We start from the raw sequence: 26,065 nt of genomic DNA on the forward strand, positions 1-26,065 counted from the left end.
AATTTAAAATATTAATTAATTAATATATTCAAAATTTATCCAACCGGGTGGCGGCGCGCTGCTTCTAGAACTAATTCCAAACCCATCCCATCTCATTCGCCTTTGCTTTTGCCTTTTGCCTTTGGCCTTTTGCCTTTTGGCCGTAGAAAATCTGCTACTCAGCACATATTGCACCATGCAGCCAGGGCCAGCAATGCTCACCAATACAATACTACACAATACAATGCAAATAGCTAAGAGATAGAGCTCTAAATGACTTGAGCCATTAGCTACTCGAAACTCGACTCAATAAAAACTTATTCAAACTTATTTTTTAGAGTTCGTTTAATAAATGAGTCAAATCTAAATTAAATAAAACTCGACCTGATAAGGTTCCTGAACTGCTTGATTATAGATTCGTGAGTTAGTTCGTATAAAAATTCATGAATAATTTAATATATATTTTAAAATTTTTATATATTTATTTAAATATTTATAAAATCATATATTTTAAGTAATTTTATTGAAAAATATGTATAGAAAAATTATAATACTTCATGAATTTATATAATTATATACTAAATATTGAAATTCTTGAATAAATTTATCATTAATTTAATTTATTATTTACTTTATTAAATAAAATTGAAACTCGATAAAACTCGTGAGCTTAATACAAGCCACAAAATACTCGGTTCAATTATAAATGAACAACCTCGTTTATAAATGAATCAATCCTAAACTTTTCAAAATTTGACTCGACTCGGTTTGTTTACAGTCCTACGAACAGAGGCCATAAGAATTTAAAATATCAAAAATAAATTACATAAAAATTATTTAAATCTTAGAATGTCTTAAACTGAAATTTACAAAATAGTTATATTAGCTTTTTCTTTTATTTTTCTTATTATAGTTTCGTAATTTCCCAGATATTTGTTTAGTTTTTATTTCTAATTTTCATTTTCAATTTTTTTTAATTTAAAAACGAGAACTTAATATGTTATTAGACAACAAATATTTATTTTTTATTTTAATTTACTCTCAATCCTAACATCATCGTCAACAAGTCAAAGCGACGTTAAACGTCACTACCGACTCCTTCAACTCTTTCTCTCTCTCTATAACGACTCCCAGATCTAGAATTTAAAATACATAATAATTATATAATTCAGATATAAGAGATAACCAATTTATGTCAAAATCTAAGCAATGTAAAGTAAAAAATTGGTGACAACTCCAAATATGGTTATCAAGCACTAAAGTGGGAGTCTCTAGGCGATGAGATGTTGTGTCTGGGTGCATACGAATCGATTGCAGTTCTTCTATCTCTTAGACCCTCAAAGATCTCTCCCTCTCCAACTCTCTGCCTTCCTTCCTTCTTCCCGATCTCTCTTCCAATCTTTCACGGTCACGAATACCATTCATTGTGAACCACTAACCTCTTCGTGACCCCTCTGCCCTGTCATCTCTCCTTGTTCTCTGCTTGGCCAACACCTCTTTGGCTTCCATTGGGAATAAAATGAGTCAAAGGTTATGGTTAGGTTAAAGCTTCGTTGCCATTGCCATCATTGTTTTTCTCCCTCACGAAGGCCAGCGTGCCGCCTCCAACAACTCTTCTTCCAGCGATGAGTCCTTAAATAAATAAAGAAACATGCAAGAGGGTGGTCCTCTCGCTTAAATTGATCCCGATTCCCATTTGGCTAGACCTCACACGAGGATCCTCTTGCCAAGGATCCATCAACTTATTTTCTGAACGCATTGTACCTAGAAAATATAATAAGAGCTTATACTAGTCTAATTATCTTACACAAATTTCATCGTCACTTTTTTACATTTTGTTCTGTAAGTGTGGGGAGGGAATCTTGCATTATATGCAACAACCTTTTATAAGAATGCATGCAATGTTTGAATTATAGTAGAGGGAATGAAGATCAGAGCAAAAATGGCATATATGCGCTTATGTTTTCCTTTCAATAATCAAAGAAACACTGGGTGGGTTGTAACTGTTTCCCGACAGCTCGAAGGCATCAAATGGCCCCTCCCCTCCCCTCCCCGCCCCCCCATCCCATCACCACTTTTTTCATATAAAATTCCAAATTTAGCTGCAAGCACAGCCTTGTGTACACCACAAAATGCCAAATGCAATGCGCAGAAGAAGATTAAGATTAATCAAGTTGGAGCTAAATAAATTCTACATAAGAACGATCATTCGATGGGCTCACTTGTAAGCTGATTTGACAGCCTTCTCAGCCGCATCATCTAGATCCTCTGCTGTAACTAGAGCTATTCCACTTTCCTGCAGAGTCGTGTATTTGACGGAAAAACATTAGCATTTAGTTATATTACTTTTCCCTTATATCGATATAACTCTTGGAGGCAGCCAACCGTATTTTTTTGGTAGGATTTCATGGAAGGCCAGTTTCGATTTACCTTAAGAATGCTTTTCCCTTGGTCGACATTTGTACCTTCAAGACGAACAACAACCGGTACTTTGAGTTGAACCTAAATTAAAGACAAAGCCCCATAGAGTGATTAGTACTTGTTCAACGAACAACTAGAATATGAGTATGAAAACTCTAATTCTAGAAAATTCCACCATAATTTGCAGTCTTTACTGTTTCTGGGTCCACCAGTTTTACAAATCCATACTACTACTAGTCATATCTCAAATATATATGTAATGGAACAGGTGGAATAATTAAATAAGCACGTGAATGCAAACAGATAATCTGATGAAAAATCACCTGTCTAGCAGCATTGACAATTCCACTTGCTATTACATCACATTTCATTATTCCTCCAAATATGTTCACCATGATTGCTTTCACCTTCTCATCAGATGTCAAAATTTTGAAAGCCTCAACAACCTGCTTGGTACAATTTTTTTTTTTTTTAAGGTGAGCGGAGAGCAGGGAAAAAATGAGTAATTAGATCTGAAAAAATATCAGGCATTCTTCATGGGAAAATAGCCAATTTTGCTTTTTAACAAGAAACAGCAAAAAATTCCTGAATACACCCTTGCATTGTGCTTATTATGAAACATGGTTTTGTTTTGTGTGTGAACGTCAAGTATTACAATGACATAATAAAGGGCCACCTAGCATCATGTTAGTGAGAGAAACATGCACCCTGCAATCAGTAAGTTACCTGGCTTTCAGACGCATTCCCACCAACATCTAGAAAGTTGGCAGGCGTTCCCCCATGCAACTTGATTATATCCATTGTAGCCATGGCCAACCCAGCACCATTCACCATGCAACCAATTTCTCCATCAAGACCAATATAATTCAGATCTGCTTTTGCGGCAGCAACCTGTCAAAGTGGATAGATGAAGAGTGAAAACAACTTAATGCAACAGGATAACACAAAAGAAGAGTTGCAAGTATTAGTTTCTTATTTCTAGGATTAGCCAATCCTGTATCTAAATGTGAATTTCCCAAAAAACTACTCACTTCACCCATCCGTCAATAAATAAACAAAAGAAATAAGGATGCCAAGATAACACTGAAGCTAATAGCTGGTCTTATACACCAAATCCAGTAGTGGTCTTTAAAACCAATTATAACTTCCACCCATTTTCAGTGCTTAAAATATTATAGTCAGACCTCACGAGGATCCTCTTGTGTAGGATCACGAAGAGTAAATATCTCCTTTTGACGGTAAGCAGCATTATCATCAAAATTCAACTTTGCATCAGCAGCTACCAACTGATTGTCAGCAGTTTCTGCAATTGGGTTGATCTGTCCAAAATTGACAAGGTCTTGCAAATATAACTCATGGAAGTCAAAGACACACTAACAAATATAACTCATGAAGTGGTCACGCAAATATAAGCTAATACTAACTTCCAACTGCGTGCAGTCACATTCACAGAAAAGTTTGTATAATTTCTTCACTTGTTCCATTGCTGCATTTCTGTCAGCCACCTTGGGGGCCAATCCATCTACCACCTTGGCAGCATCTTCATCTGTAATCCCCTTGAAAACATCAATAGGTACCTAGGCAGCAGAAAACAGACAGACATTTAGTTGCACAGGTAAATGGAATATTAGAAGGAAACTTTTTGATAAGCATGTTAGAACCTTTATGATCATATCAGGGAACTTCTCAGCAAGATCTTCAATACTAGTTCCTCCCTTCTGACAAGCAATTATAAGCTGGAGACAAAATATGCCCAGAAGCACCTTACTTTAGACCATTAATTTCCAGGCAATAGAAAGGCAAAGTACACAACAAGCAAGTTAATCAAACACATATAGTTACCAATAACATTCATTTCCAGGTGATCAAAGGAAAACTGTACAAAACATCAGTCACAACCCTAGGGTTTGGCTAGGGTTTAGAAAGGGAAATGAGAAGAATCCAAGAGAGAGAGCAGAATTGGAGGGAGAGACTGAGCAGAAATAGGGAGAATGGAGGAAAACAGGGGAGGGGAGAACGAGAGAGAATGTAAGACAGATCTGAATTCAATATATTTTTCCACATACACTTCTTTACATACTATAGCCTATTTATAGGCTGTTTAACTGAAAATAGATTCTAGAACAGCACCCATGTGCACTTCAACAGAATTAATAGCATCTCCTAACAAATAATTGCAACTACTTACAGTATTGCCCCTCTAATTCCCATTAGGTCATGACAATTCCCTCTCCTTGAAATGTCTCTTGTCCCCAAGTAACTTATTACCATTGAGCCGTTGTTATTCATCCGATCCCAGCTTTCTCTATCGGTTTTATTCTTCTTTCCTTCTTTCTCCTTCTAGGCTTTTTCCTCTTTTCTTTTACATTCCTGATCTCTTGCTCTTCTTCTACTAGGACCAGCACCAGAAACTGGTCTGCTCCAGCTGAAAAGACAGCAAGACTGTCACATTGCTCGAGATCAAACATATTCATAACAGCAGTGAAGCATTTTCCTGTTGGAATTGTCATCGTCATCTTGATGCCTGATTTAACCCAAGTTATGGACTCCTCATCCCTCTCCAAAGCCAAGAGCAAGGGAGCAGTATGTCTATACCCTTCATTCTTGGGACCAGGCCTCTCAAAGTTCCCTTCCTGAAAATTAGTCAGTTCTTCAAATATTGGACTAGGCACCTAGGCTACTGCAATGGTCTTTGCTTCCTCTGTCAATTCATCAAATAATTCCTCATTTTTCTCCTGTACCCTCTCAATTGGTACATCTTGATCTATTAGCTCTTCTTCTGGGTTATTGACAATTGTAGCCACATTCATTTCAACGAATTTCTTTTCCAGTGGAACCTCAATAACGTCTTCAATAGCTGCCATTCCTTCTTTGTCATCCTGCATTGTCTGCTTCAATTCAGGTCCTCCCTCATTCTTTGCAGCTACCATTCCCATTCTTAGGACCTCCCTCTGCACCAATTCTGGAACCAAGCATCAGCTACATCATCTAAATAGGCTGCAGCCATATTAACCTTCTTTCTTTCTGCCACCCGGTACTGATAGAACACCCGCTCGCACCTCCTGATCCACCATCTAGGCCTATCTCTTTCAAATTCGGGAATGTCCATCCCCGGGCCCAGGGGTGTGGAGTGAGTTCCCCCACCTCCTCATCCCAAGTTTTCCTCCCCTGCATCATCCATTCCTAATCTTAGAGACACAGCAGCCTTAGGAATACCTCATATCTGCTGGCTGCTGTTAGTATAACCTTTAGGCTGTAACCCATGCTTTTCATTGCAACAATCATATCCAATCTGAATTAAGGAAGCAGAATATTCTTAGAAAAACATTCAGCTGGAATTCTAACCTGGAATTTATATGAAAATAGGATCAAAAAGTTGTCCAGCTGTCTACTGAGGTCCTTGATTCCTTTTCTTGTTGCAGCACATAGTCCTTCAACCATCTCCTCCATTCAATTCCTTGAAAATTCACTGCTGCAACAACCTCTTGCTTAGCTTCTAAGGATCTCTTCAGAAAATTATTCCAGTACTAAAATTCAGCAACCTTAAATTCACAGAAGGCTAGATCTGTGTCAACCTTTAGCTGTTGCTGAATGGCCTCCAAATCAATTTCCGAGTCACCCTCAAATAACCTGCTGGCTCTGAACAGTTTCAGAAGATAACTTGTTCTAAGTAACTTCGAAAACCTGCCACACAACTTCTAAACCCAACACTTCCGCTTTGCAATTACTTCCACAGCGCAACACTGAAACCAAAAGTTCTGCTGCACAATTACTTCCGAAAATCGCTGATCTAAACAGCTTCAATCAGCTTTCTAGAAATGGCAGGCTTCTGCAGTTCGCCTGAGAATTTGTCACGCTCTCCGTCACAAGGCCGGAAACCGCCTTGCTCTGGTATCTCTGAAATCAATGGGCTCCGATTGCTCAGATTCACTTCTCACCAATGTCACACTCTCTGCAAAGACTCACCTCCTCTCGAGTATGCTTCAAACTTAGCTCCAAAACATCCAGCCTTGCCTCAAAAGGGACTGATTGTGATCAGCAATCTCCCGTGATCGCCTATATCCGAATCACACAATGCAGCAGCCTTGAAAACGAAGGTTTGATTAACAGCCTCTAGGAAACAGAAAATCGATTACTGCTCTCAATTATAGCCGAGAATCAACTGGCTTCCTGAATCAATTGGTCTGGTCTGCCTTCAAATTCTAATCAAACATGGATCTAACTTCAGCAATCTTGAATTAGCAGATAAAATTACCAGAATCACTGCCGAGAGTCAGCCAACTCTGTTGAATTCACCAGAATTACAAGAATCACTGCCCGATAAACGTCGTCACCTGTTGTGGTTTGACAATCCACACTTCAGAGCTGCAACCTAAGTCACGATGCAGTAGCCGAGAATTGGCTACTATGAATCCACCTTCTAAGAATCTGCTTCGCCTGCTAGATCCAATTTGCCTTCCTCAAAATCAAAATTCAGCGGTCCTCAGTTCACCTCACTCAACTGCACATGACCACCTATGTCTGCAGTCACTATCGGAATTGCCTTCTGATCAAAACTGCAGCACACAGCCACGTACCTATCGGAGACTTCACTGGTGCGGGTCGGAATTGCCTTCCACTCAAGGCGGGCAGCACCCCCTGAAGCGCCGGTCAAAATCATCTTCCGCTCTGACTGCTTCGGTCCTGTCACCTCCCCAATCTGGGTTGGAATCACCTTCTGATCAGAGTGAGCAGCACATCGCGAAGCACCAGATGGGTTTGCCTTCAAATCTGAGCCGCAACAGAAACACAACCAAAGATGGTTCGGCTCTAATATCAAATGTCACGACCCTAGGGTTTGGCTAGGGTTTAGAAAGGGAATTGAGAAGAATTCAAGAGAGAACAGAATTGGAGGGAGAAACTGAGCAGAAATAGGGAGAATGGAGGAAAACAGGGGAGAACGAGAGAGAGAATGTAAGAGAGATTTCAATTCAATATATTTGTCCACACTTCTCTATATACTATAGCCTATTTATAGGCTGTTTAACTGAAAATAAATTCTAGAACAGCACCCACGTGTACTTCAACAAAATTAATAGCATCCCCTAACAAACAATTGTAACTAATTATAGTATTGCCCCTCTAATTCTCATTGGGTCGTGACAACATCTAAAGTAAATCAAGTTGATGAACACCTATAGCTACCAATTAAAGAGAAAGATCTTCCATTGTTCATATGAAACAAGCAAAGTTATACATAGACTATTTTTTCAAGTTAATCAACACCTAAAGCTACCAATCAAAGAGAAAATGTTTCCATTGTTCATATGAAATAAGCAAAAGTATGCATAGACTATTTTTTTTTTTTTTTTATCCTTGGGTAATCGATAATTGGAGAGAATCTTACCAACATCCCTTTTTAAGGATGACCGTTAAAACCTATACTCAACGAGGGATATGGACTTATCTCCTACCAAAATGTCCAAACACAGTCCTCTGACATGCAATTCCCAAACTAGGAAGTCTCAAGGGACATTCAAGGAATGAAAAGTTGAGATTTCTAAATAAACAACCATCTTGAAGAAAAAAATCAACATATTCTTGATGATTACCACCCTTCACTTTTTGACAAATAAGAGTAAAATCAAGATATGAAATAAATTCTTGTTGAATCCTATCAAAACATATCATGAGAATGCTCATAGTTTGTAACACCAAATTCTACTAAATGCATCAACAGGTTTATTTTCAGTATCAGTACAGAGATGAAGAAACAAAAGTGTATTCTAGGAGAAATTTGACCAATTTAGCAAGATTAGAGTTCAGTTTCCTTTGTGAATATGGTATCTTATGCCTGATAGTCAAATTATAGCACAAACTTTTTCAGTAACAAATAAAACATCCTATGATGCGAAGTCATAACCAATAATAACTCCACCAGTTCTACATGATGTTAGCAACTACCAGCAGCCCTCTTGACAGCTTGAAATAAGGAGCAATCCATTGTATAAACTTAAAAATAAGGGATGTTTAAAGAAATTTTAAAAATTACAGGGTCACCATAACAGCAGTTGGCCAAGGGATCTAAGGCAACTTCCCACAGAGTTTCTAGCAACAAAAAGGTATGGATTCAATTTTTGTCCCATGCACTAGTGACTTAAGAGGTTTTGGTTCACTTGTACCTTAGTCTGATGAGACTGGGTTCAAATCATGGTTTAAAGTCATTGGAATTCTCTACCTTTCGGTTTCCCAACCAAAAGAGACTGCTATGGTCACTTATTGATAGGATCACCAACTGGGTTACCCCTTACTATCCTCTGTTCATTCAGCAAAGAAAAAAATACATGGTCATTTTGTATCTCTTGATAAAGAAAAAAGCTGGGTGGAAGTTGAGCCAAAGACAGCAATAACCACAAAAATAAACGTGCTGCTTTTTGAATTTTGAATAAACACCAGAGCAGGTGAAGCTAGCATTGAACAGAAAGTTACGATACTCCCTAGGCAAAATGGTTCCACAAGCTTAACACAAACAAGGAAGAAAGCCTATATATAGATTTATAAAAGGCTCATAAGCTTGGTCTTCCAGCAAAAAAGTCAATGTAAGAAACTAATGGAAACTATTAGCCCTAGCATCTAAACATGAACCAAGAATTGAAAAGAGGATACAAGATTCTAGTCAAGTTGAAATGAAACATAGAAATTCACTATATTGAAATCAATACACAAGAAAGTTAGTTCAGGTTCATACAGGGCCAGCAGTTTTGCGGTCAAGAGTGATAGCAAAGTACATCTCATTTACAAGTGACAACTTCTCGCACAAATAAACCTGCAAAAGAAAATTTAAACATTATTGAACAATAACAAGCCCCAACCAATGATGCAGAACAGTAACTAACAAAGGTATAACATTTAGTGCAAAAGATTATGATCCAAGCAAAATGCTAGCAGATAGATAGTGAATGAGTGAGCGAGTGTGTGTGTGTGTGTGTGTGTGTGTGAGAGAGAGAGAAAGAGAGAGAGAGAGAGACAGGAATCATGATCCTAACAACAAAACCATAAACAGTATCAACTTAATATTCTGAAAGGTAAAGTAGTTCATGATAGATCTACAGTACCAAGTCTCAGCATATATGAAACCAAATAGCTAAAATTCAGCCACTTCAAGATTTTCTCCTGTAACCTCCCTCATGATTGAGTACCAGGTGAAGTAACCAATACAAGTCAAACATTGTCATGAAACATCAAAAGATACAACATATTGTTGACAACTGCTTCAAACATACAGTAGTCTCATGTTATAGAACATGAGACTACTGTAAAAACATGGTATGTGTAAAAGAAAAACAAACCTTGCTGACAATTTTTCCCTGAGGCCCAGTTTGTTTAGTAACAAGAATCTGCCCAAGCATCTTTCCTGCAAAAAATATCAAATATAAGCTAAAATAAATTGATGAATTTAGAAAAACAAAATCAATAAATCAGCTTAAAAGTTCAAAGCATAGTCTGCAATAGATGGAAGCTTAACCAAATACATCCTGCCAATACCTTCAAATATCCTTAAGAGAATCAGAAGTCTACTTTGTATGGATTGTTGCAGGCTTGTGAATCAACACCCAATCATTTACTAACCATGTTTGGGCAATCAAATTACAAAATGAAACATTTTGTATAAAGAACCTAAAAACTTGCTCAAATTCCAGAAGGGAAAACTTCATGTACAGAATTCTAATGCACTAAAAATAAGGAATGTAAAACTACTCAAATCGCTGTCATGACCCAAGGACATAGTAGTAATTAGATAATAGATGAATTTCTTTAAGTTGAATTGTAACAGCCTCCAGCTGTATTGATTTGAATAATTGGCAGCCCTATTGCCAACAATCTGGCAACCAAATCAGTATATAAGGCTGATCCAATCTGATTCAAAAGACAACCATATTATTGAATGAAATCTGATTTTCAAACTCTCTCAATTTCCCTCTCTTTCTCTCGATTCTCCCTAATCTCTCACTGTTTCTATCCTTCCCTAATTCCCTCCCATTTCTTCTTATCTATCTTCCCCAAATTCCTTCCGATTATCTCTTAAACCCTAGATTGAACCCTAGGTAAGTGACAAATTGGTATCAAAGCCAACGATTCTTGACTGTGATTCTGTCGATTTTAGTAGTGAATTCAGCTCAAGTCACAAGGAGCAAAGCACAACAATAATCGGCCCAGAATTGAAGTAGTTTCGATTGATCAAAAATTCTTGTTCGAATTTTGAAGACGAGCGAGCTAGGCGACTCCAACTATAATTTCGAGACGAGGACTACATTTGCTTTCAGAGGCGATTCCTAACAGAAACTCTAACCGTCGATTCAACATAAATTATCAATTTGGTATCGAGCAGTGATCTTTCCGCGTTCCAAATCTAAGTTAGAAGGAAGCAAGGACTAATTGAAACCAAGAGGAGCAAGTGAATCTTGACTCAAAATTGTGACATGAAGCGAGTGATTCTCAAAGCCAGTCAAGTCGCAGGAGGCGATTTAGGAAGCTAAGCTAGGGGCAACTTTCAAGCTACCGATTTCTCAAATCCAACCATGGCAAAGGAGGTGACGATTGAATCTTGGCACATTGCACAAATTTCGAAGGCAAAGCAGGAGGATTGGCTCTCGGCTTGTGAAATCAGGGAAGAGTTGTCAACTTTTGGAGGCAAGTAGGCCAGGCGTTCCCGACGGTAATTCCGACGTATATAGGATTGTTACAAGCAGCGAAACAAAAGGTGATTTCAGCTGAGTTTTCTGACGCTCCTTGGCGATTGTGGATTTTGATAATTTGGTTTGGAATTGAAAGCCAATGCCGAGGTAGGCAGATTCAATGAAGTGAGGTCTCAAAACTAGAGGATTGTTGAGCTGTCGTGACCGCAATCAATGGTGAATAACTGCAGGGAACTGAGGAAAAATTCAGAGCAAGTTTCCGGCTGAAGACTCTTTCAAGCAATCAATCCACCATGGCCAATGGCACCCAAATGAAGCAAATGGAATTGCAGTTGCACAGCAAGTCACAGCAACGGTGGTGGAGCTGTAGAATCGCATGGGATCCATGGAGGATATGATTGGATTGGTGGTAGACAGGAAGTTGGATGCTGTTGCGGAAAGATTGCGCAGGGATATGCACAATCATCATATACGGGAAGAGATGCAAGAGCAAAGCAGCATGTTGCGCGATCAAATGCAACAATTCATGCTCATGTTTTCTAACCAAAATCAAGTAAGAATCTCGCCTGATTTCCCCCTAGAGATAAGCTGGAACCAAAATGTCAAGCCCTTGAATTAGGGCTGGCAATTCAATAACTTAGAATGCAAGAACGAGAGAGAGAGAGAGAGAGAGAGAACAAGAGGGAGGAAGAGATTATCGGTATTATTCATTCAATAATCCTTCCCATAATGTCGTAGGTCCCTATATAGAGAACCTCTGGACAATTCAACAATTATTTCCCCTTCTAACTACTTAGCCCAACAACTAGCTGTTACAACAGATTCCTGCCTACTAACCACCCACCCTATTTAGTTAGACCCCCAACGGTTTACAAGGTTAGTTCCACCCCAATCACAGTACTGCCCCTAGGGTCGTAACACAACTTCTAGGAATTGGAACCAACAATCGGAAAACCAGATCATTGGAGTTTGAAGTGGATCCGGCCACGAGGGAAGAAAATGTGGGTGAGAGGCAACAAGAGACACAAGTTACACCCCATCAATCCGGCTTTCCGATGCCAAAACTAGAATTGCCTCTATTTGATGCGCAAAAGCCTAGATGGTGGGTGAGGCGGTGTGAGAAATTGTTCAGCATCTATTAAGTGCCCAATAACTCGAGGGTTACCCTGCCATCTGCTTGCCTAAACGATGTTGGAGATGTGTGGTTCCAAGGATGGCCCAAAGTTAGGGATGGTTGCAATTGGGATGAATTTATTAGAGGCTTGTGTGAGAGGTTTGGAGATCATGGCATGATGGATATAATAGAAGAATTTAACAAGTTGAGACAGGATGGAACAGTGCAAGAATATCAGCTCAAATTTGAGGAGTTAAAGTCACTTATGTTGTGTCGTAACCCATACATGACAAAGGAGTACTTTGTATCAAGTTTTGTTAGTGGCTTGAGCAATGAGCTTCGGCCAACAGTGAAGATGTTGAAGCCTAAGACAGTGCAAGAAGCAGCTAAGGAAGCTTCACTGCAAGAGCTATCAGTTATGACAAAACACCAGCTCCTAACCAAAATTCATCCTGCAAACAGTTCGCAGCTGGAAGGAAAACCCAATCATAGGGTTTATACTAACCCTAATTCAGCCAAGTCACTTTTGATGGAACAAAGGACACACACAGGGTTGTGCTACTGCTGTGGAGGACAGTTTAGCCTAGGTCACAGGTGCAAGAAACAGTTACTATATATGGAAGGACTGAAAGATGGAAAAGAATAAGAAGAGCAAGTCAGGATTGGATGAAGAAGCAGGACCAACTACAGCAAGTTCTTGGGGACAAGAACTCTCTCTAAGGGGGGAAATTGTCATGACCCAAGGACATAATAGTAATTAGCTAATGGATAAATTTCTTTTAGTTAAATTGTAACATTCTCCAGCTGTATTGATTTGAATAATTGGTAGTCCTATTTGTGCCAAACCTAACAACCGGATCAGCATATAAGGCTGATCCAATCTGATTCAAAAGACAACCATATTATTGAATGAAATCTGATTTTCAAACTTTCTCAATTTCCCTCTCTTTCTCTCGGTTCTCCCCAATCTCTCTCACTGTTTCTGTCCTTCCCTAATTCCCTCCCATTTCTTCTGATCTATCTTCCCCAAATTCCTTCCAATTATCTCTTAAACCCTAGGTTGAACCCTAGGTACATGACAATTACAAAAGAAAACATCTGCCACAAAGAATTCTAACAAAACTAAAAACCATAATATTTAAAACATTACATCACCTACTGCTCAAAATATCAACATTTCAGAGGACAACCAACTGCCAATCAAGTGTGGGTATTGCTAACTTGGCCATAAAGTTCAGGAAGGATGAAAGGAAGAATACCACAAGACTGCAAGAATGCCAGGTACATGTAATCTCAACTAACCAACTGCCAATCAAGTGTGGGTATTGCTAACTTAACCATAAAGTTCAGGAAGGATGAAAGGAAGAATACCACAAGACTGCAAGAATGCCAGGTACATGTAATCTCGACTAACCAATTTGTCACACAAACTAGTCAAGTAGGTAACTCAAGAAAAATAATGTGCGCTACTAACGAGAAGCCATTATACAAATTCTTCCTACTTCTTAACTCACCTCATTATAAAAAATACAATGGTTATTTAAACGAATTTTGATTTTGAGGCTTCTCAAGATCACCCAAACAGAAGTAGTAAATGGTGATGGCACTAGAACATGGCATCTTTAAGTGTTTGCACCAAAATTAATAGAGTTCAATCATTATTAGACAATGAATTACATATTATCGTTGCAAGAATGTGAGCAAGTTAGAGACTCAGATGAAGGAAAATAAAGATTTTTAACAAATTTAAAATCAAAGCAATAACCAATTCCTGTAGCATTTGTGGAGACAGAGTAGTGCAGTCTTCCATACCAGCTATGTCTTCAACCTCATTGGCCTTAACTATGTGGACACCACCCTTAAGACCACTTTTGAAAGTTCCCAACCCTCGACCACCAGCAAGGATCTGACTTTTGACCACCAACTGCATCAGAATCAAAGCAACGAACTTATTTACCTTCCTTGGTTATTATTTTCCACAAAATGTGAACCAACGAAAACAAGCAAGTTTACACTCAGAATATTTGTAGGAATACTTCTTGAAATTGGTTTTGATGGTGAAATGCTTTTACAAAAGGCCCCAAAAGGTACCAGCAAAACAAATGGCTAAACACTTCTACTAATGTCTCTTCATTTAAAGAGATTACAAAGTTCGAAAAGTAGTTCTGGAATTGGCCATCTGACTGTAAAAACTATAATCCTGCTCTTTATTTTAATGGAGTACTGCTCAAACTGATTATAAACTAAACAGAAACCTCTGCTTGAGATGTATGATCTCAACACCTTCATTATTTAAAGGTTAAATGCACAAAATTTTAAGCAACATTTAAATTGGTGTAAAAATGCTAACAATTAACCTGAGTTATTCATGTTTCTGCAAATACAAAAGAATGAAATAGCTTTGTGTCAAGCCCTTGACTTAGGGTTTGACAATGGCAGAAATTCCAAAGGAATTTCCTTCTAAAACAGCAATACAAGAAAAGAAAGAAAGAGAGATAGAGAGAGAGAGAGAGAAACCAAGAGGGCGGGAGAGTATGTTATTTCATCAAAACTGATTCCTCTTCTACAACAGCCTCTTTAGTAGGCGTTAGCTCCCACAACTACCCACTGTTATTACAATTATGCCCTGGGTCTTAACAAATTCCCCTCCCCATGAATTAATTCTTGTCCCCAAGAATGTCATAGAAGACTGATAACACGGGGAAACTGCTTCAATACATCTGGTAAGTACTCCCAAGTAGGCTGGTCTAGAGGTAAATGAGACCACCTAATTAACACCTGAGTAATAGGGGCTGTGCCCTGATATATCACCATTTTATCCACAACAGCCTGGGGTTCCACTGCCACTTCATTCTCTTCAATAGTTGGTAACAGCGGACTAACTTCCACTTTAGGTTCGCCCTCCACATTAGGTAATGAGTCGCTGACTGTCACCTGAGGAGTGACCGCTTTCTTCAATAACGACACATGGAATACCGGATGAATTTTAGTTCCCACTGGTAATTGCAGCCGATATGCCACCTCACCGACCTTAGCCAATATAGTGTAGGGTCCGAAATACTTTGGGCTAAACTTAGACACAGGACCCTTGGTGATAGCAGGCTGTAAAAAACGCTTCACCTTAAGGAACACTTGATCTCCTACTGCAAAAGTTCGTGCACTTCTCCTTTTGTTAGCAGTTTGTTCCATCCGAATTCCGAGCTGTCCCGAGCTCCCTCTTTAATTCCACCAAAACCTCCCTCCGTTCTTGAAAGTATTGCTCCACATCAGCCAAAGTAGCTGAAGTCCTCGTAATAGATGGTAGTAGGGGTGGACAATATCCAAATAAGGCCTCAAAATGTGAGCGTTTAATAGCTGTATGATAGGTTGAATTATACCACCACTGGGCTAGAGATAACCACTTATGCTAGCTCCTAGGCCTTGCAAAACACATGCATCGGAGATACCCTTCCAAACATTGATTCACTCGTTCCGTTTGCCCATCCTTTTCCGGGTGATAAGCAGTGGACAGGTGTAGCCCAACTCCCATATTCTTGAACAGTTCCTGCCAGAAGGAACTTGTAAATATTTTATCCCTATCCGACACCACCCTCTTAGGAATTCCATGGAACTTCCCTACTGAATCCAAGAATAGTCTAGCCACTTCTGAAGCTGAAAAAGGGTGTGTGATACTAATGAAGTGGGCAAATTTAGTCAATCTATCGACAATGACCAGAATTCTTCACCCTTAGATTTAGGCAACCCTTCAATGAAATCCATCGAAATATCTTCCCACGCTTACTCCAGTATGGGAAGTGGCTGTAACAATCCCGGCACGGCCACTATTTCATGTTTACAACGCTGGCAAATTTCACACTACACTACATACCTTACCACCTCTCTTTTCAGCCTTGGCCAATAGAAAAAACCTCTGATTCGATGATACGTTGCCCTCACCCCCGAGTGTCCACCTACTACTGAATCATGCATGGCTTGCATTATTCTTGTTTTTAACTGTTCAGCATTTCCAATCACAATTCTGCCCTTGTAGCGAATTACTCCATTGGCTAGTGTATAACCTTTTTGATTATGGGGATGGACAGCCAATTGGGGCAGCAACTCCTGCAACCAGGCTGTATTGACGTAGCTGCTCACGACCTCTTTAATCCACTCCGGAGTTACAGCTGTGACAGCTTTACAAGATCCTTTTTTGTCTCTTCTTGACAGTGCATCCGCAACCAAATTCTCCTTTCCTTTTCGGTATTGAATTGTGTAGTCCATTCCTAGGAGCTTCAATACCCCTTTTCTTTGCAATTGGGTGTGCAGTCTTTGTTGGCTTAAGAATTGTAGACTCTCATGGTCAGTGCGAATTATAAACGGGTTGTTTTCCAAGTAATGCCGCCATTTATCCACTACCACCAACACTGCAATTAACTCCTTGTCATATACACTCAACCCCAAATGTCTAGGAGCCAACCCTTGACTAATGTAAGCCAATGGCCACCCTTCTTGCATCAGCACTGCCCCCACCCCACTATCGCACGCATCAGTTTCCACCACAAAGGTCTTCGAAAAATTTGGTAATGCCAACACTGAAGATTGAGTCATGGCCTTTTTAAGGGCTCCAAAAGCTGCCTCCGCTCAAGGATTCCAATGGAAATTATCTTTACGTAACGATTCCGTTAAAGGCTGACTGATTACTCCATAATTTTGAACGAATTTTCTGTAATATCCTGTCAGTCCCAAAAAACCTCTCAATTCTTTAATAGTAGCAGGTCTTAGCCAACTTACCACTGCTTCTATCTTCCTTGGGTCAGTGCTGACTCCCCCTTCCAAAATGATGTGGCCTAGGTATTCCACCTCCCTCTTGGCAAATGTACACTTAGACAACTTGACATATAATTGATTAAACCTAAGGACTTCAAAGACTGTTCAAAGGTGGGCTAGGTGCTGGTCTAAATTCTGGTTGTAGACAAGTATGTCGTCAAAAGAAACAAGCATAAAGTTCCTCAAATAAGGGCTAAATATGTGGTTCATTAGGGATTGAAATGTCGCTGGGGCATTAGTGAGGTCGAAAGGCATAACTGTGAATTCATAAAGACCTTGATGTGTGCGGAATGTTGTCTTAGGTATGTTGGCTAATTGCATCCTAATTTGATGATACCCAGCTCGAAGATCTAATTTCGAAAAAATGGATGCACCATTGAGTTCATCAAGCAAATCCTCAATGATTAGAATAGGAAATTTGTTTTTAATGGTGATGGAATTCAGCTGTCTATAGTCCACATAGAAACGCTAAGTGCCAACCTTTTTCTTAACAAGTAGCACTGGTGAGGCATAGGGACTGTGGCTTGGTTGGATTAGAGAATGGGCCAACATATCTTTGACTTGTTTCTCAATTTCAGTCTTTTGTATTGGTGCATACCGATAGGATCGGACATTTACAGGTTCAGCATTGGGTTTAATGTGTATGGAATGATCAAAAGGTCTTTGGGGTGGCAGGGATGTAGGTTCTAGGAATAAGTCCTTAAATTCAGTCAATAATAAGTGCAAGTTGTCACAAGGGGTTACCTCATTCATCAGTAATTTCAACTCAGCTTCCACATTGGTTACTTGATCCTCCTCCTCCACACCTCTTAGAGAGTACAGATGGGTGATTTGTCCACTGTTTTTCTGTATCAATTTCTGCAATCTCTTTCCTGAAATTAGCTTGCATTCTCCTTGTTCCAAATTTCCTACTAAAGTCAGCTTCCTTCCTTCAACGTCCACCGTCACCTCCAACTTATTAAAGTCAAATGTTAACGGGCTAACTGTCTTCATCCAATCGACCCCTAAGACTATGTCACATCCCCCTAACTCCAGCACCCTGAGGTCTGCCATAAACTCCACTCCTTGCATGGCCCAAGTGAAATTACAGCACTTGTGGTGACTATACATTTTATTCCCATTAGCTACGGTCACCGATAGGGGAACTGTCTCTGTCATCTTGCAGTTGAGGTCTACGGCAATAGCTTTATTTAGAAAGCTATGAGTGTTGCCACTATCAATTAACACCGCTAGTCTCTTCTTTCCCACCTGGCCTTTCACCTGAATAATCCTTGCAGCTGAACCACCTTTTAAGGCATGGAAAGAGATCTGGCCTCCTTCATCCTCGTAATCTTCTTGTTCTATACCATCCCCTTCTACGACTTCTTCCAACAGCTCCTCCTCTGCCTCATCGTCCTCACTCGACCCTTCCATCTTCAGCATCAATCTTCTACACTGATGTCCGGGCCCGTATTTTTCGCCGCATTTGAAGCATAAACCCAATTGCCGCCTCTGTTCCATTGTTGAATTCTTATTACTTCCCGAGTTATTATTATTCCTGGGTCCTCCTTGGCCACCCACTCCCATTGTCGACTTAGAATATTCCCCCGAAGGAAAACTTATACCCCTTCCTTGTTGTGCTCCTACGTGATTCCACGTCCTACCCTTCTTGAATACAGCTTCCCAAGTCAATTCTTGCAAGCGGGCCTTCTCCGCTGCTTGTTTTACTGTTGCTGGCGCCAACATTTTCACCACTGATTGCAGATCATCATTTAAACCGCTAATAAAACTTGAGACAAAATAGGTCTCTGACAAGCTAGGATGGGCTATTCCGATCATCGCTCTCAACTCCTCGAACTTCCTTAAGTAATCCTCTATCGACCCTTGTTGCCTCAGCTTGTTAAATTCTTCTACCGTGTCGGTCATATTTTTTTCTCCAAACCGGCCACACAATTCTTTCGCAAAGGTTCTCCACGACACCCATGGCCCTTCTGCCTGCTTCCAATTCTGATACCATGCATCGGCAATATCGTTGAGATATGCCGCTGCCATCACCACCTTCTGATCTTCCCCGACACGGTACAATTCAAAGAACTGCTCACAACGACGAACCCACCACCTCGGCTTCTCCCCTTCGAAGATCAGAATCTCCAATCTTGGTACTGGCGGGTGACTATGGCCTGTATTTCTACCCTGTGACTCCCATTCATAAACTCCTCGCTCATCCAACATCCTGATTCCCTCTGGCCTAGGCAAGATTCCATCCCTCTCCAAGATTGGCTCAATCCCCGATCTTGGATGCAATTCTCCAGTCACTTTAAACTGTGGCAACGCCGACAGCATAGTGAACATACTGTCGATCTTTTGGCCGTAAAAATCCGCTCGTTCTTGGCCTCGTTCCAGCTCTTTGATGCTATCACGGATGGTCGCGACATCTTCCTTGTTGGACGTCACGTCCTCCTGTACACGTGCCACGCTCGCCTCTAAGGACTCCATACGCGCCCCCATCTGTTTGAGACGAGTACCTTCCGCCATGCCGTGTATCTGTCTTCCACCCAAGATTTTCTCACTGGAGAGCCGCCAAGGACCCACCGCTCTGATACCAAATTGTCAAGCCCTTGACTTAGGGTTTGACAATGGCAAAAATTCCGAAAGGAATTTCCTTCTAAAACAACAATACAAGAAAAGAAAGAAAGAGAGAGAGAGAGAGAGAAACCAAGAGGGCGGGAGAGTTTGTTATTTCATCAAAATTGATTCCTCTTCTACAACAGCCTCTTTAGTAGGCGTTAGCTCCCACAACTACCCACCGTTATTACAATTATACCCTGGGTCTTAACACTTTGCATGTAGTTGGGGTTCTTAAACCTGTTATGTGTCTCCATGTTCAGTCTTAGGATAATTGTTTCTCGAGATCTTGAAAATATGCCAATTCAAGGAACCAAGAAGCCTTATAGAAGAGATGACCATAAATACAAATAATTGCTGAGCTAAAATCATGTAGCTGGCCCCATCTAATGAGATTAAGGCTTGATATGTTGTTGTTGCTGTTAAGAAACCATGAAAAGTCATCTTCAAAATTTTCAATAACCATTTTCATACAAAATTGGGAATGTTTTGGTATGAGATCTTAGTGTTTTCATTTCCTTCGTTTCTATTATTTTTTGTTCCAACAAAAAGAAAAAATTGGAAGACACTATCATTTTATTCTCATTTGCATTCTTGTATGGAAACAACTTTTTTAAGGGGTGAAAATATTTTCTATTGTTTCCTAAAACTAGAGTATTTCAAAAATCATTGCAGAACCAATTTCACTTCACCAAGAATATTCTCATCTCTGAGCGTTAATTCAAACTCAGAAAATACACCTCTGAAAAAAATAAAAAAAATTAACCAAATGGCCCTGGTAATGGCAAATTTCCTTTGTTCACCTTTCCAAAACCAGTAAATTCAATAATAAAAATAACCAAAAAAATGCAACCGAGGATCCAATCCATATATCTTATGCGGTGCTACGTGTAAGAAATTTATAACAATTACCTCACTTTGGTTGGGAAATACATCCTGAACCGCCTTCCTGACTTCTTCAACTGAAGAAACGGCTACGCCCTTGGGAACATTGATTCCATATTTGCCCATCAACTCAGCTCCCTGACATCGTGAGACATAAACCACCACTCATCACAACAAAAAAAAAAACCAACAATTTGACCGGACTGTAACATCTATAATTTGTAAGTAATGAAATCTTGCGTGACTTGATTCTATAAAAAAGGACCAAAAGATATAAAAAAAAACATAAAACGAATGTTAAATGTTATTTGCAGTCAACACATATAGGCTACAACTATTTATTTGAGGTGCCTTTCATTAACTGAAAAGAAAAATTGCCAGAGTTATGAGATTTATAATTCTTTCCTTTTTTTCTTCTCAAAGTCCTCGGTCATATGGGATGAGTCCGTGATCCCAAATAAAAGCTGCTCTATGTTTGCAGAAGCCTATGCTTGTAACACGAAAACGAGATGATAAAAACGGAAGAAGAACCTGATATTCGTGGATATTGAGGCGGCGGAGTTGCTGCTGCTGCCATTTTCCGGCGACGGAGAGAGAGCGAGATGCGAGTTTGTTCAGTAATCCTCTCACCATTGTTCAGATCCTTCGGTGGAGATTCAAATGAAGAGGCCGAGAGAAGATCGAACAAAACCCTAGGAGAAGGAGAGAGTTCGCAAATCGAGAGAACGAGAAAGCTGTGTTCGGGAGGCAGGGAAGAGAAGACCGCGCCGGAAACAGAAAAAGCAGGCCCTATTGAATCCGTTCTTATTCTTTTTATCTTTTTTCCTTTGTACCCCCACATTTTTTCTTTTCCCATTCCTGCACCCCATACTTGATGAAATATTCTCCTTCGACCCCGCTTAAAGGTTTTGTTTGAGAGATAATTAATAATAGAAAGTAACATATTTATCTTTCTTTCCTTTTGTGGGAAAATGTGAGAGGTTTAAATTTTTTTTATTTTAATAAGCAACTAAATTGGCGGAAATTATACCTTTTTAGTGAAAATATGAAGGATGATTGAATGGCGAGAAGATTAAAGTTAATATAAAATTAAATTTTACATATATTTTGCTAGCACAAAATGTATGACTTTAGATGAAAATAATTAACATAATACAATTAGAACTTTGCTATTCAACTTAATTTTTGAAATGAATAGTATTATTTCATAAATTAGTCTTGGTTGCTAAGTCATCGGGGGGAAAGTTAATTAGTTCGCCCCGCCCCACTAGTATTAGAAATATAGTTTAATATTATTAAAAAATAAAAAGTGCTTATATAATTTAAGAGGAAAAAGACGTTTACATTATTAACCTAACTAACAAGTATACAAAGAATATTTAAGAATCATTCAAGAGATCAAACATTCTAATTATTATAACTTACCAATATTCGTTCACTCTTCAAAAAAAAAAAATGCATTTTATAACAATCACTTATTGATGATTCTCAAACTTTATACTCAACTTTGTTGATACGATTACTAATTTAAGTATTAGAGAGTTTATGAGTGTCGAGTAGTTTATCTCTACTTTGTGATTGCAAATTACTCCTAGGAGCAATAATTATTCATAGGTCAAATTGAGAAAAACTCAAATTTAACAAATTATATTGGTGCAAAATTCTCAACCCCTCGCCAAAAAAGTATAATTATCCATATAACTATAAACAAACATATTAAATAATATAATAAGTTATTTTAAATTACGTGAAAGGTAATCTTCTAAATTGATGATGGTTCATTCAATGTTTTTTCTTTCTTATTTGTTGTTAATATGATTCTATTTTTTCTCAATTCCTGTTCAGATGAGAAGTTTCATAATTGGGTTATTCTTGCAACACGTTTCTTTAAAGTGAAAATGGAATTTATTATCTGTTTTTTCTTTTCCATTCACCTGGATCTCTTTTCTCTCATTGATTTTGTCTAGATCCTTATTTTCTTTCAAAAAGAATAGAAAAAGAATGATTTTCTTTGATGGATCCCTCTTGTTCATATTTAATCCCATTCGTTTCATAAGTTGTTTCTAGTTATACTTTGTTTTCTTTCTCACTTTTTATTTTTTCTTCTGTTTTTAAGGTTTCTTTTAGTTTCTTAGAAAGACTTATTATTGTTGGAATACAACAATTAAAATTGATTTATTTCAAAAAAGCTCAGTAAAGCCAGGCAAAAGAACAAAGTCTACTTGGAGGAAGTCACCCAAAGAAGATCTTGCGAAAGGATAGCTCCCGAAAGAGAATGGTCTTTGGGTGTGAGAAACTGCAAAAGAGCTCCTATAGAAGTTGTGCGAAAAGGTCTTTGGCTGGTTTGGATTTTTTGATCTACAAGACAAAAGGCAATCAGGAAGCACGAGAGGATTTCTCCCTCGTGGGCCTTCCAATACCTAAGTTAGATGTGGGCATCCTGGTGAAGGTTATAGATGCAATGTAGATGAGTGTCGAATAGGGTTTCCCGAATAGAAGAAAGCTTTCAGAAAAATATGTGCCGAAAAATTAGAGAGAGGTTTCCGGGTTTAGAAAAAGAATCTAGAAAATGAGAGGTCAAGGGGTATTTATACCTCTCAATAATGGGGATACGTGGTAGGTTAAGACAAGTGGCACACATGCACAAGAATATGTGGCACAATCTTTCACGTGAAGATGTCCAATTATCCTTGGGTTAGGTTTCAAAAGGACCTTGGTAAGAATACCATATCTTCCGATAAGGTTTCTAGGAAAAATGTGGCCCGAAAAATAACAGGTCGTGTTATGCGAAACAACACTGGTTGAAGCAGTAGGAAACGTGTCTCTCAAAATGCTTTAGAGGTTAGTGGGCCAAGCCTTCGGGAAATCTAGTCCCCAAAGGGTCTTTGAAAAATTACCTAGGCCTTTGGAGAAACTAATCCTCAAAAGGTGTTCGGAAGGCTCCCAGATCTTCAGGGAACAAGGCCCCCGAAGACCCTTCCAAAAAAAGGCATTCTCCCGAGTCTGAATTGGCTTCTCTACAAGAACTCCTCCGAAAACTCTTCGAAGGAAACCTCGCAGAGAGAGTATTCAGTAACAAAAATAAATGATAACATTATTCCTAAATAGCAGACATAGGTAATAAATAAAAGAATACTACATAGCTAAGTCAAAAAATTTCAATTCTAACGTAAGTTACTTATTAGATTGGATAATTTAGTGAAATAGAAATAGGTGTATTGTGTTAATTTTCATTCAATATGCTTCTAGAAAAAAGAGAAAATATTTTACCTAAAAAATAATTGTATTTTTCATCTTATTGTTTATGACACGGCTTGCAACAAGTCTTAGAAATTATTAATAAATTAATACACAAAACACATTAGTATTTTTCATTCAATGAAGAAATATTATAGCGATAATTGGCTTACCGATTTACCAAAAAAGAAATCAGATTCGAATTTAAGGATTTTAAATCACAATTGACTGTTGTTAAAAGGGGTTCTCTTTAATATCACAAATAAATAAGGCTGCATTTTCTTTGATTTTCAATTTTTAGTTTTGAATTTTGAATTCATTTTCAGTTTTCTGTTTTGGTAGTCTATTTTTAGAAAATTAAAAACGTGTTCTCTTTGTCATTTTAAAAAATTATTTTTCAAAATAGAAAATTAGAAAACACGTTCTCTTTGAAATTTTGAAAATATTTTTTTAATGATATTTTATTCAATAAATTTGATTATTAAGTAAATTATAAAATATTTAATGTTAATATATTATTAAAAAATATATACATTTTAAAGTTAATGAATTTTGTAATATTTTTTCCCATTACAATAATAAAATATGAATAAATAAATATGTTTTGAGTTTTGAGTTTGTTTTTTATGAAAACACTCAAAATAACTTTTTGTTATTTTCAGTTTTCTTTATAATTTTTTTTTTGTTTTCAAAAATGCATTTTTAAAAACAACAAAGAGAATGCGTTTTCATTATTTTAGAAAATTGAAAACTAAAAATGACTTGAAAACAGTAAAAAAAACGTAACCTAAATGTTTGAGATTGATCGAGACTCCAAAATTTAATTGGATCACTGTAAATAGGGTTTTACTAGTCTAATTAACTTGTCTCACACCCCCAACAATTTCAGTTAACGAGAGCTTATTTATAGAAAAATACAACACTAATTGAGTTTTAATGTTTCACTAAAAGGTTTATTTATGTTTAGTCATATATTAGGTTTTTATGTTGATGAGAAAATAGTTTTGATGATGATATGCAAAATAATATAATAGAGATAAAAGTTGATAGAAGTATAATCAAGTAAGGTATAGTAGCATTTGAGTACAAATTATTTTAATCGAGTACAAATTATATGTTACTCAAGTAAAATATTAATCTAGACAAGAGTCTTTGTACACACCGTTTTAATCGAGTATAAAATTAATTATAATCGAGTACATCTTTGTACTATATCATGTAATCGAATAAAATATTTCTTTACTCAAATAATAATTTCATTTGAAATAAGCAAGTGAGATAAATTGATTTCAATCAAGTATCCTTATCAGACAATTGAGTAAAATCATATTATGTTCGAGTAAGTCATTTATGCATACAGGATAATTGATTACAAATTAAATTGTGTTCAAGTATGAACTTGTACTTGACTTTTTTGTAATCGAGTATTTATAGTAAGTCTCTAGAATAGCTAGAGTAATCGAATACTCTAAGTTGTAATAGCATGAATGTCTAAATATACTCCAGTAAATTTAAATTGTCAAAGTCTCTGAACCTTTGGTGTAATCAGTTGTTCAAATTTGTAATCGAGTAAATATTAAAACATAATTAACTAAATTCATCAAATGCAATCGAGTAATTATTACAAGTCTCTATCTTAGAATTGTAATCAAATACAAATATTTTGTAATCAAATAAAATTCAAAATTAGTTTATTACAAAATATATGCACTCGAGTATTTGTCAAAATTAATCAAGTAAATTCTTGTTGTTTTTTAATTTATAGCCGTTACAGAACATTTAATGCTCACAGTTTCTATTTTTCAATTCATGATTGGTTCATTAAATGTTGATTGGTCAATTTCAAACAATTTACACATTAAATATCTATTTCTACCATCTTTGTGAGTTTGTATAAAGAGAAAAGATGGCAATTACAAAGAAGATATTTTTTATTCAATAAAATCCAGTTAAGCATTTAAGATTGAAGAAAAGACACATATACAAGAACCGAATAAAAACGGAGATAGAACCAAGAAATAGAAAGCTATCTGCATTCTTAAAAAGTTTATTTCAAGTGTACTTCATTCATACATATCCTTAAAAAGAAAAAGAGAGATTGAGTTTACCTTTTTTATCTTTTCATCTCTGTAATCCAATATAAGCGACTATATTCTGTCATTATTTCATACATTCTCTTATATATCTTTTATCCATATTCATTTGTGATTTGTAAGAAGATTACGTCTTATCTTTGCAGTTGTGATTGATTCTATTAAAAGCCATTTGTAAAAAGCTTTGTAGTTGATCCTCTTACAAAAGCTATCCAAGTAAGTTGGTTGACTAAATCTTTAGTGAAAAGGTA

At 37.7% G+C, this 26,065-nt stretch overlaps 1 protein-coding gene across 1 annotated transcript; it reads right to left on the reverse strand.

Annotated features, from left to right (window-relative positions):
• Nucleotides 1-2,026: 2,026 nt before the first annotated feature.
• Nucleotides 2,027-21,274, reverse strand: LOC127797877 (succinate--CoA ligase [ADP-forming] subunit beta, mitochondrial). Its single transcript, XM_052331061.1, has 12 exons — nucleotides 21,016-21,274; nucleotides 20,512-20,622; nucleotides 14,002-14,113; nucleotides 9,729-9,793; nucleotides 9,128-9,205; nucleotides 4,062-4,136; nucleotides 3,825-3,977; nucleotides 3,585-3,719; nucleotides 3,127-3,291; nucleotides 2,724-2,846; nucleotides 2,410-2,481; nucleotides 2,027-2,275 (listed from the first exon to the last, which is right to left on the reverse strand). Exons 1-12 carry the CDS (start codon nucleotides 21,115-21,117, stop codon nucleotides 2,198-2,200), a joined length of 1,269 nt encoding a protein of 422 aa, XP_052187021.1. The 5' UTR covers nucleotides 21,118-21,274; the 3' UTR covers nucleotides 2,027-2,197.
• Between the last annotated feature and the right edge of the window lie 4,791 nt (nucleotides 21,275-26,065).

The sequence above is a fragment of the Diospyros lotus genome, chromosome 3, assembly GCF_014633365.1.
Source record: "Diospyros lotus cultivar Yz01 chromosome 3, ASM1463336v1, whole genome shotgun sequence".
NCBI classification, from domain to species: Eukaryota; Viridiplantae; Streptophyta; class Magnoliopsida; order Ericales; family Ebenaceae; genus Diospyros; species Diospyros lotus.